Genomic DNA, 22,478 nt, shown 5'->3' on the forward strand with positions numbered 1-22,478 from the left:
AACCGAGGGGCTTTCGAGAAATGGGATTTGCTGAAATCCATTTTTTTTTTATGTTTATGGACTTTTTAATTATTTATTTACGAGTTTATTTATTACTGATTTATAAAACTCGTGTTACAAGCTTTTTATTTTCTTGATTTTTTTCCGTCGATCTTGTTTTCCGTGCTGAGCACTAATGCTACCAGATGCTACCGACCGTGCTGAGCACCAATGCTGCCAGGTAGGCAGCTCCCACACCTTTTTCATGTGCTTTCACCCCAAGGCGAACCAGACAATGGCTAAAAGCCTTGTAAATAAAGGAAAAAAAAAATTTTAATCAAGATTTAATGCAAAATAATAGTTTCGCTGTTTGAAACTAAACTAAAAAAAATGATAGCTCACTACCATGAAAATCGGCTTTTTAAACTTCAAAAATATACATAATCTGATAGAGTTTTCTGAGCACAACGATATTTTTTATCGATCCCGTAGATATTCATCTCGTTTTTTAAATCAAGATTTAAATTTTTGATCGATGACACTAAATCTATTCGTTGACAGCTCGCTCCCTTATACCCCGGACATAGAGTCGGTGTATAATGAGTCACGCCAAGAGTGAAGCCAAGTCTACCTATCGAACCGTCAAACCGGCTACCTATCGGGCAAAGTAAATAAACATTACGATGCTATGAAAGGTCCACGAAAGGTATTGCAATAAAATATAAAATATAATCGAAGAAATGAGCATAAACACGCAGTGAGCTTTAAATTGTCATGGGATACACTCAAAAAATTGCCCACGTCATCATCATGTGTCTCACACTTAATTTTGCGCTTATTGTGAAACACATCCATTTCATGTGTGAATCTTATGCTATGAACCATGCCTGAACACTATGGATTTGAATTGTAACACACTTGGATTCTATGGGCCTCATATGGTGATATCAATAGCTTTGCACATCATAGTTCAATATTCTACAATATTCTACTTTATCGACTTCTACTTTAACGACTCTAAAAATCAATCGACAAATATATAAATAAATTTCAGAGGCCAGAGCTTTCACATATCTTTTTAATGGGCCTGATTTGGGATTCGATCATGGACTGTTGGGGTGTGCTGCTGTCGGAGTCTTCGTTCGATCTAACTGTGCCACGATTGTTCTCATATATGAGGCGGCTTGATAGGATAAAGTCACAACTCTTGTTTTCGATGTTTACCTTTCTGAGCAAGCAATTCACATCGTATTGAAATGCAAAACACTTTAAATCCATCTGTTTTGAACAGTAGTGTGATTCAATGTGCAATACACTTGAATAGATAGTGAAAGATTTTCAACTTTTCAAAGTTTGAAACACTAGAAATTAACGTGTATAACACATTGAACTAAGGTGAAATACATTTAAAGTAAATGTGATTGTGCATTTAAAAAATCAAGTGTTTAAACACTTCGATCAAACGTGTGGAATTTTTTGAGTGTACGTTCGGTAATGATCAGTAATGAGAATTTCTACTATTTTTTGTTAAGATAATTTGACAAAATCACTGATATAATGATTTACTACAGCCGCATGTTTTTTCTCTCGCTAGAAGTCATTTGAAGTTGTTGTAGAAGTCCTCTGTTGCCAAGTGAAAAGAATGGGAATCTTTCGAAAACCGTGATGCGAGTTCAACTGTTTTTCTCTTGGCGTGACTCATTATACACCGACTCTACCCGGACAGACTATGGCTTATATCATGTAATATAGATTAGCTTGCAATGAGCACTCATACATCTAGTTTTCACTGGAAATCGTATATATGAGTGCTCATTGCAAGCCAGCCTATATTACATGATATAATACCCCGTTCACATTACATCGTATATCACGTGATATACGCTGTCTTGCAATGAGCACTCATACATTTAGTTTTCACTAGAAATCTTGTGTATGAGTGCTCATTGCAAGACAGCCTATATTACGTGATATAGGCTGTAATGTGAACGGGGCATTAAACGCTGTCCAGACTGGAGAGTTATAACATGTTATAACGGTTGTCAAATAATTGCAACACAGAAACCACCATCAAGATAGCGCTATAACATGTTATAACTCTGTAGTCTGAACGTACTATTACCATAGAGATAACTCTAAGACAAGTAGGTCCCGAAGAAACGTGCTCAACTTTTTGGCTCACCTCTGGTACTATCTTCGGTCCCAAGCTTGTCGAATCACCCCTCGAAACATAGGAAAAACCAATAACCCCTCATTTTATCTGTCAAACTTTCATAGCGAATCAAAACAAACATTGCGTAGTACTAGAATTTCGACTAGAATAGGGTACGTTAATCGTTTGCTTGGGACCAATAGGCTACTAAAGTGGTGAGCCAATTTAAAATCGTTAGTTTCGTATTGATTGTTGCTATTACAAAGTCCCGCCGAGGGGCGCTAAGATGGTGATTTTTGCTAATGTAATGGTACTTATTTAAAATAGTTCCAATCGAGGTTCCAATCTACCAAAGTTGATGAAATTTTGGATTTCAGTTCAATTTTTAAGGCAGATAACGAATATGTGTTTACCTCAATCCAGCATTTTACGAGCGCTTATGACCGCCACAATCTGGCTGAGTTTTTGGTAGAGAACATATGATTTGACGTTTGGGTTGTGTCGTTTGACGTGTAATTTGTCACTTTTAGTTCCAACACTGCCATGCTTTTGTTTTGACAGAAGTACAATTCGGTTTTAAAAGTTAAAACTTTTAAAAATAGGGAGCAGTTAATTTTTGAATTAATAATAGGTGAGTTAAGGGATCTTTCTTCGTAGTTCACTTTTTAAAAAGTACTTTTAATCCTAACACTATTTATTACCGATCTTACACGTTACACATTTATGATAAAAAAAAGAGGTAGAGCCTCGTGTGCTCTACCGTTTTAAAGACTAAATATGCTTACATTACAAAATTATGTTACCTGTCTCCTATTGGTGGAGCTACGTGGCGTGATGCGCCACGTTTTCGCGCCAACCAACCTTACTGCCTGATTGGTCAATCCACCTATCAGTATTTTCCTGACTTTTATTTTAAATTCCAAAGACTTTCTACCAAAACGAAAGGGTTTTTTTTTGTATATTGTAGTCTGGCGGTCTGGCTGAGACAATGACGAGAGCCAATTTGACCTGTCATTTGCAGGAGCCAATTGAGCATTACTGTTTCTTTATCGAAAAATGTGGTCGAAGACTTATTATCAATGTGGTCCTGAATACAATACTTTTTGCGCTCCCTGCAAGTTTCAGATTACTTTTTAGATGTGAACAGGAAAAAATAAATTGGGAAATACTTACTTTTAAAAAAAAATACGAGCGGTTTTCGGCAGTTTGCGGCTGAAGCGAGGAGTGAAAGACCTCGTGAAAGATGTTATCTAAGTTGCTTTGCACACATTAATGAGTAAACATGTAGTCATTATTTTCGTCTGAAGTGATCTGAGAAATGGATAAAAAAAAGTACTCATTATTTGAAATTGACATTAACCCATTATTTGACTGCTACATATAGTAATAAAAAATGAGTACTTTTTTACCCATTAATGGATACACGCCAGTTACAGTGTACCTAAACTATCGGTACTGATGGATTACCAACATTTAACGTTAAAGTTTTCCTAATTTTTAGTAAAAAATAGCCTATTTAATGTTTAAAGAAACGATTTTTATCAGTAAAAAATATCGAAAAAAAAAATTCTAAGTGTGTACACTCTAAGCTACAATTACCTAAAATTATGGGTAAAAAAATATCGGTATTTATTACCGATAAAAATTGTTAATTTTTACTTTAAATAGTTTTTTAACTATAAAATGATTACTGATAATTTAGGTATGAGCACACTGATAGAAATTAAATGATTATTTGTATGTGTTCCACAATGTGATAAACAAATGATATACATGTGTCGGACACATACTACCCATAATCGCATATCAGTCCCATTTCTCGCTTGATTTCCTATCCATATGGGACTTATATGCGATTATGGGCAGCATAGTTCTTATGTGTACACATACAATTCATGTGTAACAACACATACTATTCAATTGACTCATAAATTTCATGTGTACAGTGGAGTGGAATTTGTTGGTGTGTGGACACATGAAAATCATGTGAAATTTTACATGGAAATTCGCCAATAAAAATGTGTCGAATTTTATGAATGCACTTTCTTCGATTACCGGTAATTTTTACCGATATCTTGGTTTATTTACCGAATTTGAGGTATGTGCATCTTAACGTGTAGGAAATGAAACGATCACAGCCGATTTGCGGTAAAACGGGCGAGGTCCATCCGAGGACTCGCATTTAAAAAATCACCTGTCTTGAAAACGATATTATTTTATTTAATAGAAAAACGATACGTTCGTGTCTACTCCCTCGATCGATCTGAAAAAATGGCCGCCTTACCAAATAAAAACAAACATTTTCTAAGCCTGAAAATGGTCCAGGTTGCAATCTCTTATGTTCTGACATTGAATTAGTGTAAACAAATCGGAAATGCAGCATTATTTTTATACTGTTAAATTGTAACTGTTTTTTTTTGTGATACATGTGATTGTAATGTTAAATAGTGAAATTTTGCTTTTCCAACGCTACGATTATTTACGTTGCCTCCAATATTGCATATTTTGGGGAAGCAGGATCATTCTCTCAGGTCGATAAGAGTTTTGGCCGAAAACATACCGTCAATCGAAACGAGGGGTCCCCAAAATGTCAAATGCGTATGGATTTGCGATTTTGATAACAACGCGGATCCGTCACGCGAGGTTTATCAAAACATTATTGTTTTGTCAAATAAATCGTGTGTCGGCTCGTTCCGAGTGTGTGTGCTTTTCTTCGCGGTTTTCGGTTCTTCCCAGCAGTGTGGTGTGGTGATTCGTCGCGGCCGTGGTCCAGTCCGATATTTTACTAGCCAGTTGCTAGTAATCAGCTCAGCGCACAAGTTGCCACACAGCACCACGCGGAGTGCAGATTCTGGAGAACGCAAAATCTATAGCAGATTTGAATACTTTCAAAAGAATATCTGGATACGATGGCTAATCTAAGGTAAGGGTATCGGAAGTTCATTTCATAACCCTGTTGATGTGAATGTATATTTATCTTCAATGCCTTGAACAGCGTAGTACTCATATTGGTATAGCTTAGTGTTACGAGTTAAAGAAGAGAAGTTGCAAATAATCTTCAAGTGGTGCTTGATTGAAAGGAAGCTGATAAGTGGTCGGGCGGGTCAAGAGGTCATCCTGATTTAAGAAGCATCAGCGAAATTAGGATTAGGCGAAAACATTTCCATCCTTCGACTGATAAACTGTTTCCGTTATATTTTTTTTTTATTTCAGGGACGGTCTTCTATTGGGATGTGGCAACCCGTTGCTGGACATCTCTGCAATTGTAGATGAGCAATTCCTTGCCAAATACGACATGTTGCCAAACAATGCCATCCTTGCAGAAGAAAAGCACATGCCAATGTAAATATATTCAAGCATGACAAATGGGTTTCCAAAGGTTGCCAACAAATTGTCGTTTATATTTATTAATTGTAGCTATAAGGAGCTTGTCGACAAGTTCAGCGCTGAATTTATCGCTGGTGGTAGCGTCCAGAATTCTTTCCGCGTGGCACAATGGGTTTTCCAAAGGCCGAAAGTTGCCGTCTTCTTCGGATGCGTAGGACAAGACAAGTATTCGGATATCCTTTCGGAGAAAGCCACTGAGGATGGAGTCAATGTGCAGTATCAATTCTGCAAGAACACTCCGACTGGAACGTGCGCCGTGCTGATTACCGGAACCCAACGAAGCCTGTGTGCTAACCTTGCTTCGGCCAATAACTTCACGGTGGATCACCTGAAAACGCCGGAATGTGATAAGTTTCTACAAAATGCGGAGTACTTTTACATTTCCGGGTTCTTCCTAACGGTGAGTGTGGACAGCATTTTGGCCGTGGCGAAGCATGCCCTCTCCAAGGATCGGTTATTTATGATGAACCTGAGTGCCCCATTCATTCCACAATTTTTCAAAGAAAACCTGGACCAAGTTTTTCCGTACATTGATATTCTTTTTGGGAATGAAACGGTAAGATCGGCATGTTTGCAAATCGCAATTAAACTAATGGTTGACATTTTAGGAAGCGCTTGCCTTTGCCGAGGCACAAAAGTTTGGCACCGAAGATCTGAAGGAAATCGGTTTGAAGATTTCTGCGTTACCAAAGCAAAATGAAGCTCGTGGACGCGTTGTAATCATTACTCAGGGCAGTGATCCGGTGCTGTTGATCCAAGATGGAGCTATTAGGGAATTTCCAGTTGAATTGCTTCCAACGGATCAGATTGTAGATACGAACGGTGCTGGCGATGCGTTTGTTGGTGGTTTTCTGGCTCAGTTGGTCCAGCAGCGAAGCTTTGATACATGCATCGAGTGTGGTATATGGGCTGCCCGGAAAATCATCCAAAGATCTGGTTGTACCTTTGAGGGAGTACCTGATTTCAAGCCATAAAACGGTCGATGACAAAAAATTTTACCTTCCCTCAAGACGAGCGCTTTTTCTTTCAGAGGAATTTTCTCTAGTTTTGTATACCACAACCGCTTGACTCTCCCTAAAGGCAGAACGGTCCCTTGTGGAATTATGGTAAAAACGCGTTATTTACCTGTGTTTTACAATGTCCACTTTAAGTTACCTGTTTTTCAGAAAAAATCTTAAAATACCTAAACTAGATCGTCCTATTTCATAAGAGCCAATGAAGAAATAAATCTTAAATATTACTGTTTTTTCCAGACGGGACTGATATGCTTATACGGGCAGTTGAGATTTCGAATAAATTTTTTTATTGTTGCTATCTACTTATTATGTTTTCTTTGTTACTGCTTGCGACGAAAACGAGTTTGTTGTTACTGCTGTGGTACAGTGTATAGACTGCCAATGGCCGGATCTTCCGTTTCATAGATGACGAGAATGTCTCGAAATTTGTCCACCAGCTGAAGCAGCTGCGATCGTCTTAGGTTTTCAAAGTACATAATCTCCTCCAGGTGGTGTTCGCCTTTGAAATACCCGGCCTGCCAGAGACGTACCATAAGTGAAAGGTCTTCCGGATTGGAAGCGGCCGGAATCTTCAGTATCGCCTTACGGTCACACTCTGGAAAAGCCGACAGCAGTCGCTTTATCTTGTCGTCGTCATCCATCGAGGCTATACTTTCGTCGTTGTCGGTACTGGATGCGGTCTGACCAACGCTTGAATGGCTGATGTTGGATCGATGACTCGCCGACGAAGGTCGCGTGTTCGAGGTTGCCAAAGTTAAACTATCAGGGAACAGGTCTTCCGAGAGGGAATGTTTACGATTCGTAGGGACGGCGAGGGGTTGACTAGAGGTGGCCGGAAGCGAACAGCATCCACTAAAATGCGATTGTTAATTAGGGAATTTTAATTGCGATTACCTACAAACCATTCCAACATACATAGTATTCTTGACCTGCTGCCCCTCTTCTCTTATTTCTTTGATATCATCGATATGATTTCCGTTCATGGTTGATAGGCCTTCTTCTTCATCATCATACGACGCTATAAATTGAACGTATGTGTGCAGTTGCATTAGGAGGTGGTGCTGCAACATCCACAACACCATTTGAGCCAATCTTCCCTGACGAGCCGGATGCTGTAATGGTGTAGTCAGATGTCCGATCGATGTTGGTAACGAAAAGTCACTGATCACCTCAAACAGAGACATGCCCGGGAATTTTGTCGAAAACTTTTCCGACAGATTCGAGTGAATGTTCAGCTGGGCGTCGGGAGCTATGACGTACACGTTGGTCTCGCATAGAGGATAGATAATGGTAGCTTTAGCCCAGTACACCAAATGACCTACCAGTTGGTAGACGTGGTCAATCATTAGATCTGCATCGGAAGCCATATTCTGTAGACTCTTCAACGGATTATAGGCTTCGATCAGCTGCAGAAGCATGCGCGCACCAGACGGAGGCACACAATCCAACAATTCCGATGGATCTACCAACAGTAACATTCCATGGTATGGCTTAAGTGCGTGCAAACATCGATCAATGGTTTCCGGCTCGATCACCACTCCTTTCTTGTGAAACTGATGAGCCTTTTGCGGAAGACAAAAACTCAACGTAACCGACTGATTCATCGTTACATTAAGCAGTCCCGTAGTACTCAGATCTTGGTAGATCGTTTTGATAAACTGTGCCAGGGTACTATCTTTCAGAATAGTATCAAACACATTGCCACATGGTCCACTGGCTGTTGTTGCGTGGTCATGTTCCTGTGCTGCTGCTGCCACTTCATCCATACATGAAACCATCATCTTCATCTCGTTCGAAAGATAACCCGCTCGTTTCTCTTCATACAGCAGTGCAACGCCTATTCGTTTACTTAGCTCGTAGTAGCACTTTACGACGGAATAGCTAGCTTGAGCATGCAACGCAAAAACAACGTTGATCCGGAAATAAGAGGAATTCTTTTGATCCTCACTGTCCATCTTCACCAGCGTTGGATGCGATACGAAGCGAACATCGTTCACTTTGAGCTCAAATTTCTGATTGCACAATTCGGACTTGACGGCAAACAGCGTTGCAAGAACATCATCCGATATTCCGTAGAGTTGATCTGGAAATTTAAATGTTCCTAATTTTCCATCGTTAGCAAAAATATGAATAATTATTATTCTCACCAAAGCAGATATTCGACGCCGCTGGTGGAGCATTCTGCAAGATATCGTCCGCATTGTTTACTATCGAATATGGAGTCTTCCGAACTGGGGCCACACTCGTCTGGAACTGCTGGGGAACGTTGTACGGGTAACGGAACAGTAGTCGGTCACCTTTGCTGTCCGATTTGACCAGGATGATGCTGAGTGGATTAACTTCCATCGCAACAGGGATTACCTACACTGCCACACAGTGCATTAGTAGGATTATCAATGGTTCCACAAAACGTTATCGTGAAAAATTTGGTCACGGATGACTGAAATCCGAGAGAACACGGAGTATAAACAAAAACTCTTATCAGCTGACTGACTGATGCATGATGCAGCCAGTGGTTTACTTATAAAAGGTTGCCCTGATGGAAAAGTGCACCACTTATGTATTAACCAGGGGCCTGGCAGCATATAACGCACGTACAACGGAAATATCGAACTAACGATTTTAAATTGGCTCACTACTTGACTAGCCTATTGGTCCCAAGCAAATCGCTTAACGTACTCCATTCTAGTCGAAATTCTAGTACTACACAATGTTTGTTTTGATTCGCTATGGAAGTTTGACAGATAAAATGAGGGGCTAGTGGATTTTCCAATGTTTCGAGGGGTGAATCGATTAGCTTGGGACCGAAGATAGTACCAGATCTGAGCCAAAAAGTTGAGCATGCTTTTTGGGGCCTAGTCTTAGAGTTACCTCTATGGTAACTCTCCGCTAATCCGACATCACGGTCTCCTGTTGACCTTTCTGACGTTTATAACACGCACACTTCAGTAATCTCATTTTCAAGGGTGAAGTTTGTTATCCTCACTTTCGCTCCAGCCAAAAATGTTGGTTTGTTTTGTTACCCTCACTTTCAAACCATCAATACTTGCCATACTTGCGCATCCCTAATAAACAAATCCCATAAACGAACGATAACCCAAATTGTCGAACTTTTCCACAAATGGTTTGGATGATACCCTAAACACGTCGTTAAGCGAAATAACCATACAAATGTTATTAGGGATATAGAATGGACAATGGTGGGTAGCAAAGATTTTATGGATTACCGGATCAACCCCGCTACGCTACCCTAATAAAATTGTTATGGTTATGGAATAGTTCAATCATTTGGGTTGTCATTCTGTTATGGTATTTTTTTATTAGAGTAATCGGCCACAAATTTGTCGGATTAGCGGGAGATAATGCATATTGAGCGTACCTCACACAGAAAATAAAGTTCGAAACTGCTGCAACCAGGTCATTCCATCAGTTGTGTAATATTACATTCTAACGATGTACACAGTTTTTACGAGCACTATCTACTATCTACTTTTTGCAATCTCAACAATATTTGATACATCAGTTTGAATTACGTTGATCGCTATTGTTTTACACCCAAAGTTCTGCACTAACACTTGCATTTGCTCATTTGGGTAAATTCGGTTCTTTAGGGGTATTGAGGGAATTGCATATTCGTAATATGGATTACAAATGGAACCGAAATCTAAAATTTCTTCAATTTTAGTTCACTGAAACTATCTTTGCACCCCTCGGTGGTACTTTGTATAAGGTTTTGCACCGCCGGGGTTTACCTCAATTGGAAGACAGTTCAGTGGTGTGGTACTGTTTACGTGAACTTAGCGAACTTAATTGATGTTTGCTAGGGTAGATGTTCTCGATAATTTTTAAGACTGTAGTGAGATGTAAACCACACTTTTGCAATGTCCGCAACATCCCTTCAGCGCGCATTTCCTCGACAATTTTCAAATTAAAATTCGGATTTCTTTTTTTAACTTCTAAGTGCTTGTAAATAGTACCACCAACCGGTGGAAACTAGAAATACTCAGTCTATGCTGGACTCTGAGGAATCCATAGCAAATATTCGTAACAAAATTGCTAGCTATGCTTGTTTAATTAAAAAAATAACATTATTCAAATAAATCAACGTCATATCTTTCTTGAATTAACTTTAAATCAATAGATGAACAGGGGAGACGAATCATTTCCCGTTTTAGTTACCCCTTCCGTTTTTATCCTTATATTCTTTATTGAACATTGTTTTCTGTTTTGTCGATATTTCAGGTGACCCCATTCAAACGAACAATGTTATAAATTGTTACGGAAACGACATTATTCATGTATTACCTTCAAGTTTACCTTGTAACATTATAGATCGATATTATAAATTAATGTAATTCTTACTTTTAGGCATGTATGTAAGATTAGAAGCGCACAATAGCGGATATTTCAACACATGAGAAATGCGAACCACCATCATCATCCAGGTTGAATGTACCAAGTTTGTACTTAAGGCTTCGTCAGAGCAATCTGACTTTGGTACTGGCGCTGCAACTTTTGCAGATTCGCTCGGTACTTGTCCTGCTTCTGTTCAAGGTTGGAGATATTTTCCGTGCACTTCTTCAGCTCCTTGTTGATATACTCGATACGCTTGGCTACATTTTGCTTGCTTTCCTCTAGCTCTTGTTTCACCAACACCGGACCGTACAGTTTGTACACCTACGATAAAACAGACACTCATCAGTATCACACACATGGCAACATTTTGGGGTGAAAAAACTAAAGCAACCAATCGATTACCGTGTTAGTGGGCTTCAGTAGTTGCAGTTCCTCCAAAACGTTCTTGTTCTCATTATACTGGCCATCCAGGAGTTGCTGTTGTTGAACTAGCTTATTAAATTCTGTAAAAGGACAAAACTTGGTTAGCCGCTACCGAACCAAGGCGATACCGGAAAAGAACTTACCTTTTTGGGCATCTTTGTAGTTCTTCAGCTCAGATTCTAACTTGCGCTGCAGTACTGCTGTTTCCTTGTCCATTTTGTCTGAAAGCTGAAGGGAATTTGGTCTCTTTGTTCAGGAAAAACTAAAAATTAAACCCGGAGTTCCTATGACGATGACCGCAATTCGATGGTGTGAGCACGAAAATTGGAAAATTTTGACAGTTTGTTCTTTCTTTATTCTGTCACCGCTTGAATCATAGTATATTCCAAACAACATAGCTCAGTTAGCAGTTGTCTAGATAAGTTTTATTTGAGTCGCGACAAACATATGAAAAAGGACAGGATCATCCGGTTGGGTGGAAGTCTGCTGGAAGACCACAATTCGCTTTGCACCCTCCGCATTCCGATTTATCTCCCGGAATACGCGAAAAGAAAATATTACGTAAACCACTCCTCGATTTATTGTTGCCAAGATTTGCTTTGGTACTTCAGTTTCGAATTTTTTAATCTGAAAAAGTCGATCAGATTCACGTCTATGTTGTCCATTTGTCAACTTTAGAGATGAACTAGCCTAAGGCTAAAAATCTCGTAAACAAAAAATTAAAAAAAAAAAAAAATTGTCAACTTGTCACTGGATTATACCCGAATTTGAGTAAATTTGAAATACCGTGCCGATTCAAATTTCGGACACTTAAACTCGAATTTCGGACACTTTTAAAAGTTGATTATCTCGGTCGAATATGATCCACATGTCTTGTAAATTTTAATTTTTTTTGACTAGTGCCCTCCACGATCATCTAACATTATTACTTTGTTTCTAACTGGATGTAATATTTAATTAAAAATGAAAGTGTCCGAAATTTGAATCGTCTGAAATTTGAATCGGAACGGTAGTGTGCATGTCTTCATGTTCACACTGAAAAGGAAATTAACTCCGAAAGTGAGTTATGCCGCGGATACACTTCTTGTATGACAATGTATGAACCATGGTGGGTATATAAATGGTGATACAGCTTTGTCACTATATAGGCGAGGAGGTCGTGGTGGGGGGGGGGGGGGTGGGGGGTGTGTGCAAATTGTAAACAAACTCGGTCGCTGTCCCATACAAAAGTCCAACATGGCTGAATCATGAATTTGACACATTAGAACACCTATATGTAGTCACCTTGTTATGAACATTATCATTATCTCAGTGCCAACATTTCAAAGGGGCGTAATTGCATTTGTAAACAATGGCTTGAGTCGTCCATTTCTCGCGAATGAAACCTCACTCATAAAAATGAATGACACCAGCACGCAGAGGAATGTTTCCTGTATCAGCTAGCATTTGTAATTTGGAGGGGTGGGTTTTCATTTGCGAGAAATCGACGTCTAAAGCCATTGTTTACAAAAGCAATTACGCCCCTTTGAAATGTTGGCACAAATTTTGTGCAATACATTATGAGCACATCCACACACTCAGATTTTTTGCCGAGAATGACACCATCGAGCAGCTTGGCATTTATTTTTACTGAGATATCAGCAAAATCTTTGAGCCGGCGCCGGTGGTGTAGTGGTAAGCGTGACTGCTTTCTCACCCCAATGGGTCTGGGTTCAATCTCAGCCGAGGTCGGTGAAATCCCATGAGGCATAAAAATCTCTGGTCACGTCTTCCTTCGCAGGGGAGTAAAGCCGTTGGTCCCGGCCCATGTGTGTTGAATGGGTGCGATATCCTACGCAGGTGTGGAAGCTGCTTTCCTGCACATTCGATTGCCGTCAATGGATGACAATCGATGTCCGTCGGTGATTGGCACTAGATTACGGAACCGACGTTAAATAAATGAAAGAAGAAGATCAGCAAAATCTTTGTTTATTAGCTGAGATCTCGGCAAAATTCCTGAATCTCGGCAGGATGTTTGTTAGCTGAGATCTCGGCAAAATTTCCATTTTTTGCTGAATCTCGTCAAGTTTTCCACTGAGATCCGGCAGCATAAAATGCCCAGCTGCTCGGTGGTGCCCATCTCGGCAAAAAATCTAATGGCGGTAAGCTTTAACTCGGATTAGCTTTTAATACCGTCCCTGTTTGTATGATCTGAAAAATGTTTGCTCAGAGTTATGTTGATTAACTCTGATGTCGACATCAAACCAGCCGGACATTCTTGATCGGGATTTGATCCGAGGATAATACCAAACGAAACTAACGATTTTAAATTGGCTCACCACTTTAGTAGCCTATTGGTCCCAAGCAAACGATTAACGTACCCTATTCTAGTTGAAATTCTATTACTACACTATGTTTGTTTTGATTCGCTATGAAAGTTTGACAGATAACATCAGTGGTGTGTGGATTCATGCAGAACATGCAGGGGTGAGTGAAATAGCTTGGGACTGCTTGGGACCGTTGTTCTGGTACTGAGTGAGCCAAAAATAATAATGATTTTCTTTGGGACCCAGTGGTCTTAGAGTTACCTCTATGATAATACCGGTTGGAGCTTTTTTTTTTAATTCTTTATTTAAGAGATTTTTAGCCTTAGGCTAGTTCATCTCTATGGTTGGAGCTTACCACCATAAGTGTTTAAGATTGGTTAACTTAAAATTCAATTAGATTTTACGTAGGCTCTCTACATTTCTCCATTTCTCCATCCATGACTAAAGATTCTCTCGTTTTGCTTTGTTCACTTCCACGTCGATTTTTGGCTTTCAATTGAAGCGATGGAAGAAAGATGAACAAACGATTTAAAATTTGTTTGAATACGCCAATTGCCGGCGCCGGTGGTGTAGTGGTAGAGAATGAGAAATATTCAATGTGTTATGTCTGTTTGTCTGTGTTAAAACTTTAACACGCAGACGTTCATGAAATGTGTATGACCATTTCAGTTAAATCTGGAAAATAAATCATTTTTGGTAAGGTCAAGTTAAGGTTCGTGTTTATGCGGGCAGTATACCTGATTTGGTATCATTTGAGCACTGTGGAGCGAAAATTTCAAATTTTGCATCAGTCTAGTGCGCACTCAGGTGCATCGTAAGCACAAACAACCAGGCATAACGCATTGAGTATTTTTCACTGTAAATCATCGTCATTAAAACACTACCGCCATTGGAAGATTGCCGCAAAACCTCAACGCAGATGTCGCCACTGCACGATGATGATAATGTTGACAGACTGCATATAAAATTCGTGAAAGTAAGCATTAAATCATAATTTTCATCAAGCCTGCGTGAAATCCTTCCAATATAACATTCGAATTGAAAAAGAAAACGTTTTTACGATCAGACTGATGTGCAGCTTTGACTTTTCCAGATGAAATTTCATAAGATATATTCATTTCATTTCACGGCTCCATGAATGCTGCATCGTAAATATGATGGTAAACAGAAGTAAATTGCTCAATTACTCAAAATAAAGATGATTTGTCATCTTGTTATCACTTTGAAGACCATCTAGCACTATTTTATAGTATGGTGCGTATTGAGTAAATCAAGCTACGGTGCATTTTTCGTCAAAAATTGTGAGTATCAATATGTTTGCTTAAAAAAGGCCAAAATAAGCATTTATTGAATTTTGGCGTCCCATACAACCAATTCTTAATTACCACCAGCATGATACAACCTTTCCTAAGTAAATTCACTTAATTTCCACTTTCATCTTAGTGAAAATCGCACATAGGGTTACGGTATGTAATGTGGGTCTAGTCCTTTCATTCGGCCTATCACGCAAATAAATAATTAATTAAGGAATATTACACAAAAAATAAGGAAAATATTGATCACTGATGATTGATAAATGTGTACCACACACAAATCAATTTATATCACAACATTTCAATACATTTTCAGCTCTCGTAAGTAATAAAACTGGTTGAGAATATCACTCTGTTCGGAGTTTTTAGCCGCCATGACTTCTAAGGTTAAGATGGGAAGGTTGCACTGACGATCATCAAATGGCCTGATTATGGCATTTATTGAATGGAATTACCTGATAATACACACTAGACGTAAAACTCACAGTTACTGTTTGAATATTTTATGTTTATTTTAATTGTTTAACAACGTTTTCACAAGTAAATCATGGACCCAACTTTAGGGACACATTTCTTTTCTATGTTCCTAACTTTGGCCCATGAAATTCATTTGACAGCATATAGCAATAAGAGTAACGTCAACAATGTGGTTTGCATTTGGATGATAAGGAACGAACAGGAAGGGAGATTTTTTCTGCCAAATCTGTATAATGAACATCACAATGTTTTGATTTAGATATTCTGCGGTCGAAAGACGATAAGCGAAATTTTTAATTTTTAATTTTTAACTTGAGTGATTTAATGTAGTTTTCGTAAAATTTTCTCTAAGAAATGTTTTGAGGAATGAAGAGTATTAAGTTAACAGTGATAGTGATAAAAAAAATACATAAGAAAACGTTACCAAGAGCGTTTTTTTTTGAGAATCAAACAGGATAGGACGAAGTTGCATCCATAAATAGACCCAATTTGGGGACAATAGACCGATATTACATACATTTCCCTGGTGAGTTTTTGTCTTAAAAAAAGTAAGTTTTTCAACTTTTTGCGGTTCCTGATAGCAAACGACATGATAAGCATATCTAAGCATACCATTTAGCAGTAGAATATCGTTTGCAGGTAAATTAATTGATGAGTTATGATTAAAAACGTAATCTATGGCTGCATATTAGACCGAGGTTAGGGACGTATACCCTATTAACTATTTTCTGAAAAATGTAGCTGCGCAGGAGGTAACCTCTCCCTGTGGGTGCAAACTTGTTATGCATAATTTGCCATGAAAACAATTCCGATCCATACCGAAATAATAACAAATAGTTTTCAAACACGTTTTCTTACACGATTCAAGCAAAAGTTTCCACGGGAAATTATTAGTTTTTCTTTATGGACCAATTTGCCCCAAAAAGCGTCTGTTTTACTTGGAAAATTTGGAATCTATCCTCCTTCTAGTAGTTCTCACTTCGAAATGTAGGTGGCGAAAGCTTGGAAAAGTTTCACTGCAATCCGCCAATCTGGTGACCCAACAAACAATTGAGAGCTCTTATAAAACACCTGAGTTGATCAAACGTTGAATAATAGCTTCCAGAGTTGAACAAGAATGTAGTTGTATTGCCATTTGATTAAAAGTTTTAAAAGCTGTTGGAGCACTCTTAAATGATTGTTTACGTTCGGTTTAACTATATGCTTTATAAGACCTACGATAACTTTTATAGCACCTTAGTTAAACTGATTCACAAGAGCTATACAGAACGTGGAATAAACGCATCAAAATAAACAATTGGGAGCTCTTATAAAACACCTGAGTTGATCAAACGTTGAATAATAGCTTCCAGAGTTGAACAAGAATGTAGTTGTATTGCCATTTGGTTAAAAGCTTCAAAAACTGCTTGGAGCACTCTTAAATGATTGTTTACGTTCGGTTAAACTGTTTGACAGGAGCCATATAGGATGTGGAATAAACGCATCAAAACAAACAATTGGGAGCTCTTTTACAACACCTGAGTTGATCAAACGTTGAATAATAGCTTCCAGAGTTGAACAAGAATGTAGTTGTATTGCATTTTTGGTTAGAAGCTTCAAAAGCAGCTTGGAGCACTCTCAAATGATTGTTTACGTTCGGTTTAACTAAATGCTTTATAAGACCTACGATAACTTTTATAGCACCTTAGTTAAACTGATTCACAAGAGTTATACAGAACGTGGAATAAACGCATCAAAACAAACAATTGGGAGCTCTTATAAAACACCTGAGTTGATCAAACGTTGAATAATAGCTTCCAGAGTTGAACAAGAATGTAGTTGTATTGCCATTTGGTTAAAAGCTTCAAAAACTGCTTGGAGCACTCTTAAATGATTGTTTACGTTCGGTTAAACTGTTTGACAGGAGCCATATAGGATGTGGAATAAACGCATCAAAACAAACAATTGGGAGCTCTTTTACAACACCTGAGTTGATCAAACGTTGAATAATAGCTTCCAGAGTTGAACAAGAATGTAGTTGTATTGCATTTTTGGTTAGAAGCTTCAAAAGCAGCTTGGAGCACTCTCAAATGATTGTTTACGTTCGGTTTAACTAAATGCTTTATAAGACCTACGATAACTTTTATAGCACCTTAGTTAAACTGATTCACAAGAGCTATACAGAACGTGGAATAAACGCATCAAAATAAACAATTGGGAGCTCTTATAAAACACCTGAGTTGATCAAACGTTGAATAATAGCTTCCAGAGTTGAACAAGAATGTAGTTGTATTGCCATTTGGTTAAAAGCTTCAAAAACTGCTTGGAGCACTCTTAAATGATTGTTTACGTTCGGTTAAACTGTTTGACAGGAGCCATATAGGATGTGGAATAAACGCATCAAAACAAACAATTGGGAGCTCTTTTACAACACCTGAGTTGATCAAACGTTGAATAATAGCTTCCAGAGTTGTACAAGAATGTAGTTGTATTGCCATTTGATTAAAAGTTTTAAAAGCTGTTGGAGCACTCTTAAATGATTGTTTACGTTCGGTTTAACTATATGCTTTATAAGACCTACGATAACTTTTATAGCACCTTAGTTAAACTGATTCACAAGAGCTATACAGAACGTGGAATAAACGCATCAAAATAAACAATTGGGAGCTCTTATAAAACACCTGAGTTGATCAAACATTGAATAATAGCTTCCAGAGTTGAACAAGAATGTAGTTGTATTGCCATTTGGTTAAAAGCTTCAAAAACTGCTTGGAGCACTCTTAAATGATTGTTTACGTTCGGTTAAACTGATTCACAAGAGCTATACAGAACGTGGAATAAACGCATCAAAACAAACAATTGGGAGCTCTTATAAAACACCTGAGTTGATCAAACGTTGAATAATAGCTTCCAGAGTTGAACAAGAATGTAGTTGTATTGCATTTTTGGTTAGAAGCTTCAAAAGCAGCTTGGAGCACTCTTAAATGATTGTTTACGTTCGGTTAAACTGTTTGACAGGAGCCATATAGGATGTGGAATAAACGCATCAAAACAAACAATTGGGAGCTCTTTTACAACACCTGAGTTGATCAAACGTTGAATAATAGCTTCCAGAGTTGTACAAGAATGTAGTTGTATTGCCATTTGATTAAAAGTTTTAAAAGCTGTTGGAGCACTCTTAAATGATTGTTTACGTTCGGTTTAACTATATGCTTTATAAGACCTACGATAACTTTTATAGCACCTTAGTTAAACTGATTCACAAGAGCTATACAGAACGTGGAATAAACGCATCAAAATAAACAATTGGGAGCTCTTATAAAACACCTGAGTTGATCAAACGTTGAATAATAGCTTCCAGAGTTGAACAAGAATGTAGTTGTATTGCCATTTGGTTAAAAGCTTCAAAAACTGCTTGGAGCACTCTTAAATGATTGTTTACGTTCGGTTAAACTGTTTGACAGGAGCCATATAGGATGTGGAATAAACGCATCAAAACAAACAATTGGGAGCTCTTTTACAACACCTGAGTTGATCAAACGTTGAATAATAGCTTCCAGAGTTGTACAAGAATGTAGTTGTATTGCCATTTGATTAAAAGTTTTAAAAGCTGTTGGAGCACTCTTAAATGATTGTTTACGTTCGGTTTAACTATATGCTTTATAAGACCTACGATAACTTTTATAGCACCTTAGTTAAACTGATTCACAAGAGCTATACAGAACGTGGAATAAACGCATCAAAATAAACAATTGGGAGCTCTTATAAAACACCTGAGTTGATCAAACGTTGAATAATAGCTTCCAGAGTTGAACAAGAATGTAGTTGTATTGCCATTTGGTTAAAACCTTCAAAAACTGCTTGGAGCACTCTTAAATGATTGTTTACGTTCGGTTAAACTGATTCACAAGAGCTATACAGAACGTGGAATAAACGCATCAAAACAAACAATTGGGAGCTCTTATAAAACACCTGAGTTGATCAAACGTTGAATAATAGCTTCCAGAGTTGAACAAGAATGTAGTTGTATTGCATTTTTGGTTAGAAGCTTCAAAAGCAGCTTGGAGCACTCTTAAATGATTGTTTACGTTCGGTTAAACTGTTTGACAGGAGCCATATAGGATGTGGAATAAACGCATCAAAACAAACAATTGGGAGCTCTTTTACAACACCTGAGTTGATCAAACGTTGAATAATAGCTTCCAGAGTTGTACAAGAATGTAGTTGTATTGCCATTTGATTAAAAGTTTTAAAAGCTGTTGGAGCACTCTTAAATGATTGTTTACGTTCGGTTTAACTATATGCTTTATAAGACCTACGATAACTTTTATAGCACCTTAGTTAAACTGATTCACAAGAGCTATACAGAACGTGGAATAAACGCATCAAAATAAACAATTGGGAGCTCTTATAAAACACCTGAGTTGATCAAACGTTGAATAATAGCTTCCAGAGTTGAACAAGAATGTAGTTGTATTGCCATTTGGTTAAAAGCTTCAAAAACTGCTTGGAGCACTCTTAAATGATTGTTTACGTTCGGTTAAACTGTTTGACAGGAGCCATATAGGATGTGGAATAAACGCATCAAAACAAACAATTGGGAGCTCTTTTACAACACCTGAGTTGATCAAACGTTGAATAATAGCTTCCAGAGTTGTACAAGAATGTAGTTGTATTGCCATTTGATTAAAAGTTTTAAAAGCTGTTGGAGCACTCTTAAATGATTGTTTACGTTCGGTTTAACTATATGCTTTATAAGACCTACGATAACTTTTATAGCACCTTAGTTAAACTGATTCACAAGAGCTATACAGAACGTGGAATAAACGCATCAAAATAAACAATTGGGAGCTCTTATAAAACACCTGAGTTGATCAAACGTTGAATAATAGCTTCCAGAGTTGAACAAGAATGTAGTTGTATTGCCATTTGGTTAAAACCTTCAAAAACTGCTTGGAGCACTCTTAAATGATTGTTTACGTTCGGTTAAACTGATTCACAAGAGCTATACAGAACGTGGAATAAACGCATCAAAATAAACAATTGGGAGCTCTTATAAAACACCTGAGTTGATCAAACGTTGAATAATAGCTTCCAGAGTTGAACAAGAATGTAGTTGTATTGCCATTTGGTTAAAAGCTTCAAAAACTGCTTGGAGCACTCTTAAATGATTGTTTACGTTCGGTTAAACTGTTTGACAGGAGCCATATAGGATGTGGAATAAACGCATCAAAACAAACAATTGGGAGCTCTTTTACAACACCTGAGTTGATCAAACGTTGAATAATAGCTTCCAGAGTTGAACAAGAATGTAGTTGTATTGCATTTTTGGTTAGAAGCTTCAAAAGCAGCTTGGAGCACTCTCAAATGATTGTTTACGTTCGGTTTAACTAAATGCTTTATAAGACCTACGATAACTTTTATAGCACCTTAGTTAAACTGATTCACAAGAGCTATACAGAACGTGGAATAAACGCATCAAAATAAACAATTGGGAGCTCTTATAAAACACCTGAGTTGATCAAACGTTGAATAATAGCTTCCAGAGTTGAACAAGAATGTAGTTGTATTGCCATTTGGTTAAAAGCTTCAAAAACTGCTTGGAGCACTCTTAAATGATTGTTTACGTTCGGTTAAACTGTTTGACAGGAGCCATATAGGATGTGGAATAAACGCATCAAAACAAACAATTGGGAGCTCTTTTACAACACCTGAGTTGATCAAACGTTGAATAATAGCTTCCAGAGTTGTACAAGAATGTAGTTGTATTGCCATTTGATTAAAAGTTGTAAAAGCTGTTGGAGCACTCTTAAATGATTGTTTACGTTCGGTTTAACTATATGCTTTATAAGACCTACGATAACTTTTATAGCACCTTAGTTAAACTGATTCACAAGAGCTATACAGAACGTGGAATAAACGCATCAAAATAAACAATTGGGAGCTCTTATAAAACACCTGAGTTGATCAAACATTGAATAATAGCTTCCAGAGTTGAACAAGAATGTAGTTGTATTGCCATTTGGTTAAAACCTTCAAAAACTGCTTGGAGCACTCTTAAATGATTGTTTACGTTCGGTTAAACTGATTCACAAGAGCTATACAGAACGTGGAATAAACGCATCAAAACAAACAATTGGGAGCTCTTATAAAACACCTGAGTTGATCAAACGTTGAATAATAGCTTCCAGAGTTGAACAAGAATGTAGTTGTATTGCATTTTTGGTTAGAAGCTTCAAAAGCAGCTTGGAGCACTCTTAAATGATTGTTTACGTTCGGTTAAACTGTTTGACAGGAGCCATATAGGATGTGGAATAAACGCATCAAAACAAACAATTGGGAGCTCTTTTACAACACCTGAGTTGATCAAACGTTGAATAATAGCTTCCAGAGTTGTACAAGAATGTAGTTGTATTGCCATTTGATTAAAAGTTTTAAAAGCTGTTGGAGCACTCTTAAATGATTGTTTACGTTCGGTTTAACTATATGCTTTATAAGACCTACGATAACTTTTATAGCACCTTAGTTAAACTGATTCACAAGAGCTATACAGAACGTGGAATAAACGCATCAAAATAAACAATTGGGAGCTCTTATAAAACACCTGAGTTGATCAAACGTTGAATAATAGCTTCCAGAGTTGAACAAGAATGTAGTTGTATTGCCATTTGGTTAAAACCTTCAAAAACTGCTTGGAGCACTCTTAAATGATTGTTTACGTTCGGTTAAACTGATTCACAAGAGCTATACAGAACGTGGAATAAACGCATCAAAACAAACAATTGGGAGCTCTTATAAAACACCTGAGTTGATCAAACGTTGAATAATAGCTTCCAGAGTTGAACAAGAATGTAGTTGTATTGCATTTTTGGTTAGAAGCTTCAAAAGCAGCTTGGAGCACTCTTAAATGATTGTTTACGTTCGGTTAAACTGTTTGACAGGAGCCATATAGGATGTGGAATAAACGCATCAAAACAAACAATTGGGAGCTCTTTTACAACACCTGAGTTGATCAAACGTTGAATAATAGCTTCCAGAGTTGTACAAGAATGTAGTTGTATTGCCATTTGATTAAAAGTTTTAAAAGCTG

At 37.8% G+C, this 22,478-nt stretch overlaps 3 protein-coding genes across 5 annotated transcripts in view; 1 reads left to right on the forward strand and 2 right to left on the reverse strand.

The window, feature by feature from the left end:
• The first annotated feature begins 4,787 nt into the window (after positions 1-4,787).
• On the forward strand, positions 4,788-6,768 carry Adk2 (Adenosine kinase 2). The gene is made up of 4 exons (XM_065226984.1): positions 4,788-5,054; positions 5,345-5,473; positions 5,549-6,074; positions 6,127-6,768. Exons 1-4 carry the CDS (start codon positions 5,041-5,043, stop codon positions 6,490-6,492), a joined length of 1,035 nt encoding a protein of 344 aa, XP_065083056.1. The 5' UTR covers positions 4,788-5,040; the 3' UTR covers positions 6,493-6,768.
• A 64-nt stretch (positions 6,769-6,832) lies between these two features.
• On the reverse strand, positions 6,833-9,004 carry Nprl3 (GATOR complex protein Nprl3). Its single transcript, XM_065226983.1, has 3 exons — positions 8,682-9,004; positions 7,450-8,617; positions 6,833-7,386 (listed from the first exon to the last, which is right to left on the reverse strand). The coding sequence occupies exons 1-3, from the start codon at positions 8,878-8,880 to the stop codon at positions 6,885-6,887; spliced, it is 1,869 nt and encodes a 622-aa protein (XP_065083055.1). The 5' UTR covers positions 8,881-9,004; the 3' UTR covers positions 6,833-6,884.
• A 1,796-nt stretch (positions 9,005-10,800) lies between these two features.
• Positions 10,801-22,478, reverse strand: part of Pfdn6 (prefoldin 6) — a 150,997-nt gene continuing 139,319 nt past the window's right edge. Inside the window, exons 1-4 of one of the 3 annotated variants that reach the window (XM_065227042.1) lie at positions 11,589-11,658; positions 11,457-11,534; positions 11,293-11,393; positions 10,801-11,211 (exon numbers count right to left, since the gene is read on the reverse strand). In XM_065227042.1, the coding sequence (XP_065083114.1) occupies positions 11,002-11,211; positions 11,293-11,393; positions 11,457-11,529 (384 nt within the window). In that variant the 5' untranslated portion in view covers positions 11,530-11,534; positions 11,589-11,658 and the 3' untranslated portion in view covers positions 10,801-11,001. The other 2 variants (XM_065227043.1, XM_065227041.1) reach the window with 2 other exon arrangements.

This window comes from Ochlerotatus camptorhynchus, unplaced genomic scaffold, assembly GCF_037179485.1.
Source record: "Ochlerotatus camptorhynchus isolate MF236.1 unplaced genomic scaffold, CSIRO-AGI_Acam_v1.1 ptg000265l, whole genome shotgun sequence".
NCBI classification, from domain to species: Eukaryota; Metazoa; Arthropoda; class Insecta; order Diptera; family Culicidae; genus Ochlerotatus; species Ochlerotatus camptorhynchus.

What these genes read in the sequence shown, in the direction of transcription:
- Adk2 (XM_065226984.1), top strand. An exon ending in GAAGAAAAGCACATGCCAAT is followed by an intron (nt 5,474 to 5,548) that starts GTAAATATATTC and finishes TATTAATTGTAG; the next exon opens with CTATAAGGAGCTTGTCGACA. An exon ending in TTCTTTTTGGGAATGAAACG is followed by an intron (nt 6,075 to 6,126) that starts GTAAGATCGGCA and finishes TTGACATTTTAG; the next exon opens with GAAGCGCTTGCCTTTGCCGA.
- Nprl3 (XM_065226983.1), bottom strand. Translation starts at nt 8,880, where the DNA reads ATGGAAGTTAATCCACTCAGCATCATCCTGGTCAAATCGGACAGCAAA. An exon ending in GGCGTCGAATATCTGCTTTG is followed by an intron (nt 8,618 to 8,681) that starts GTGAGAATAATA and finishes TTAAATTTCCAG; the next exon opens with ATCAACTCTACGGAATATCG. An exon ending in CAGCAGGTCAAGAATACTAT is followed by an intron (nt 7,387 to 7,449) that starts GTATGTTGGAAT and finishes ATCGCATTTTAG; the next exon opens with TGGATGCTGTTCGCTTCCGG.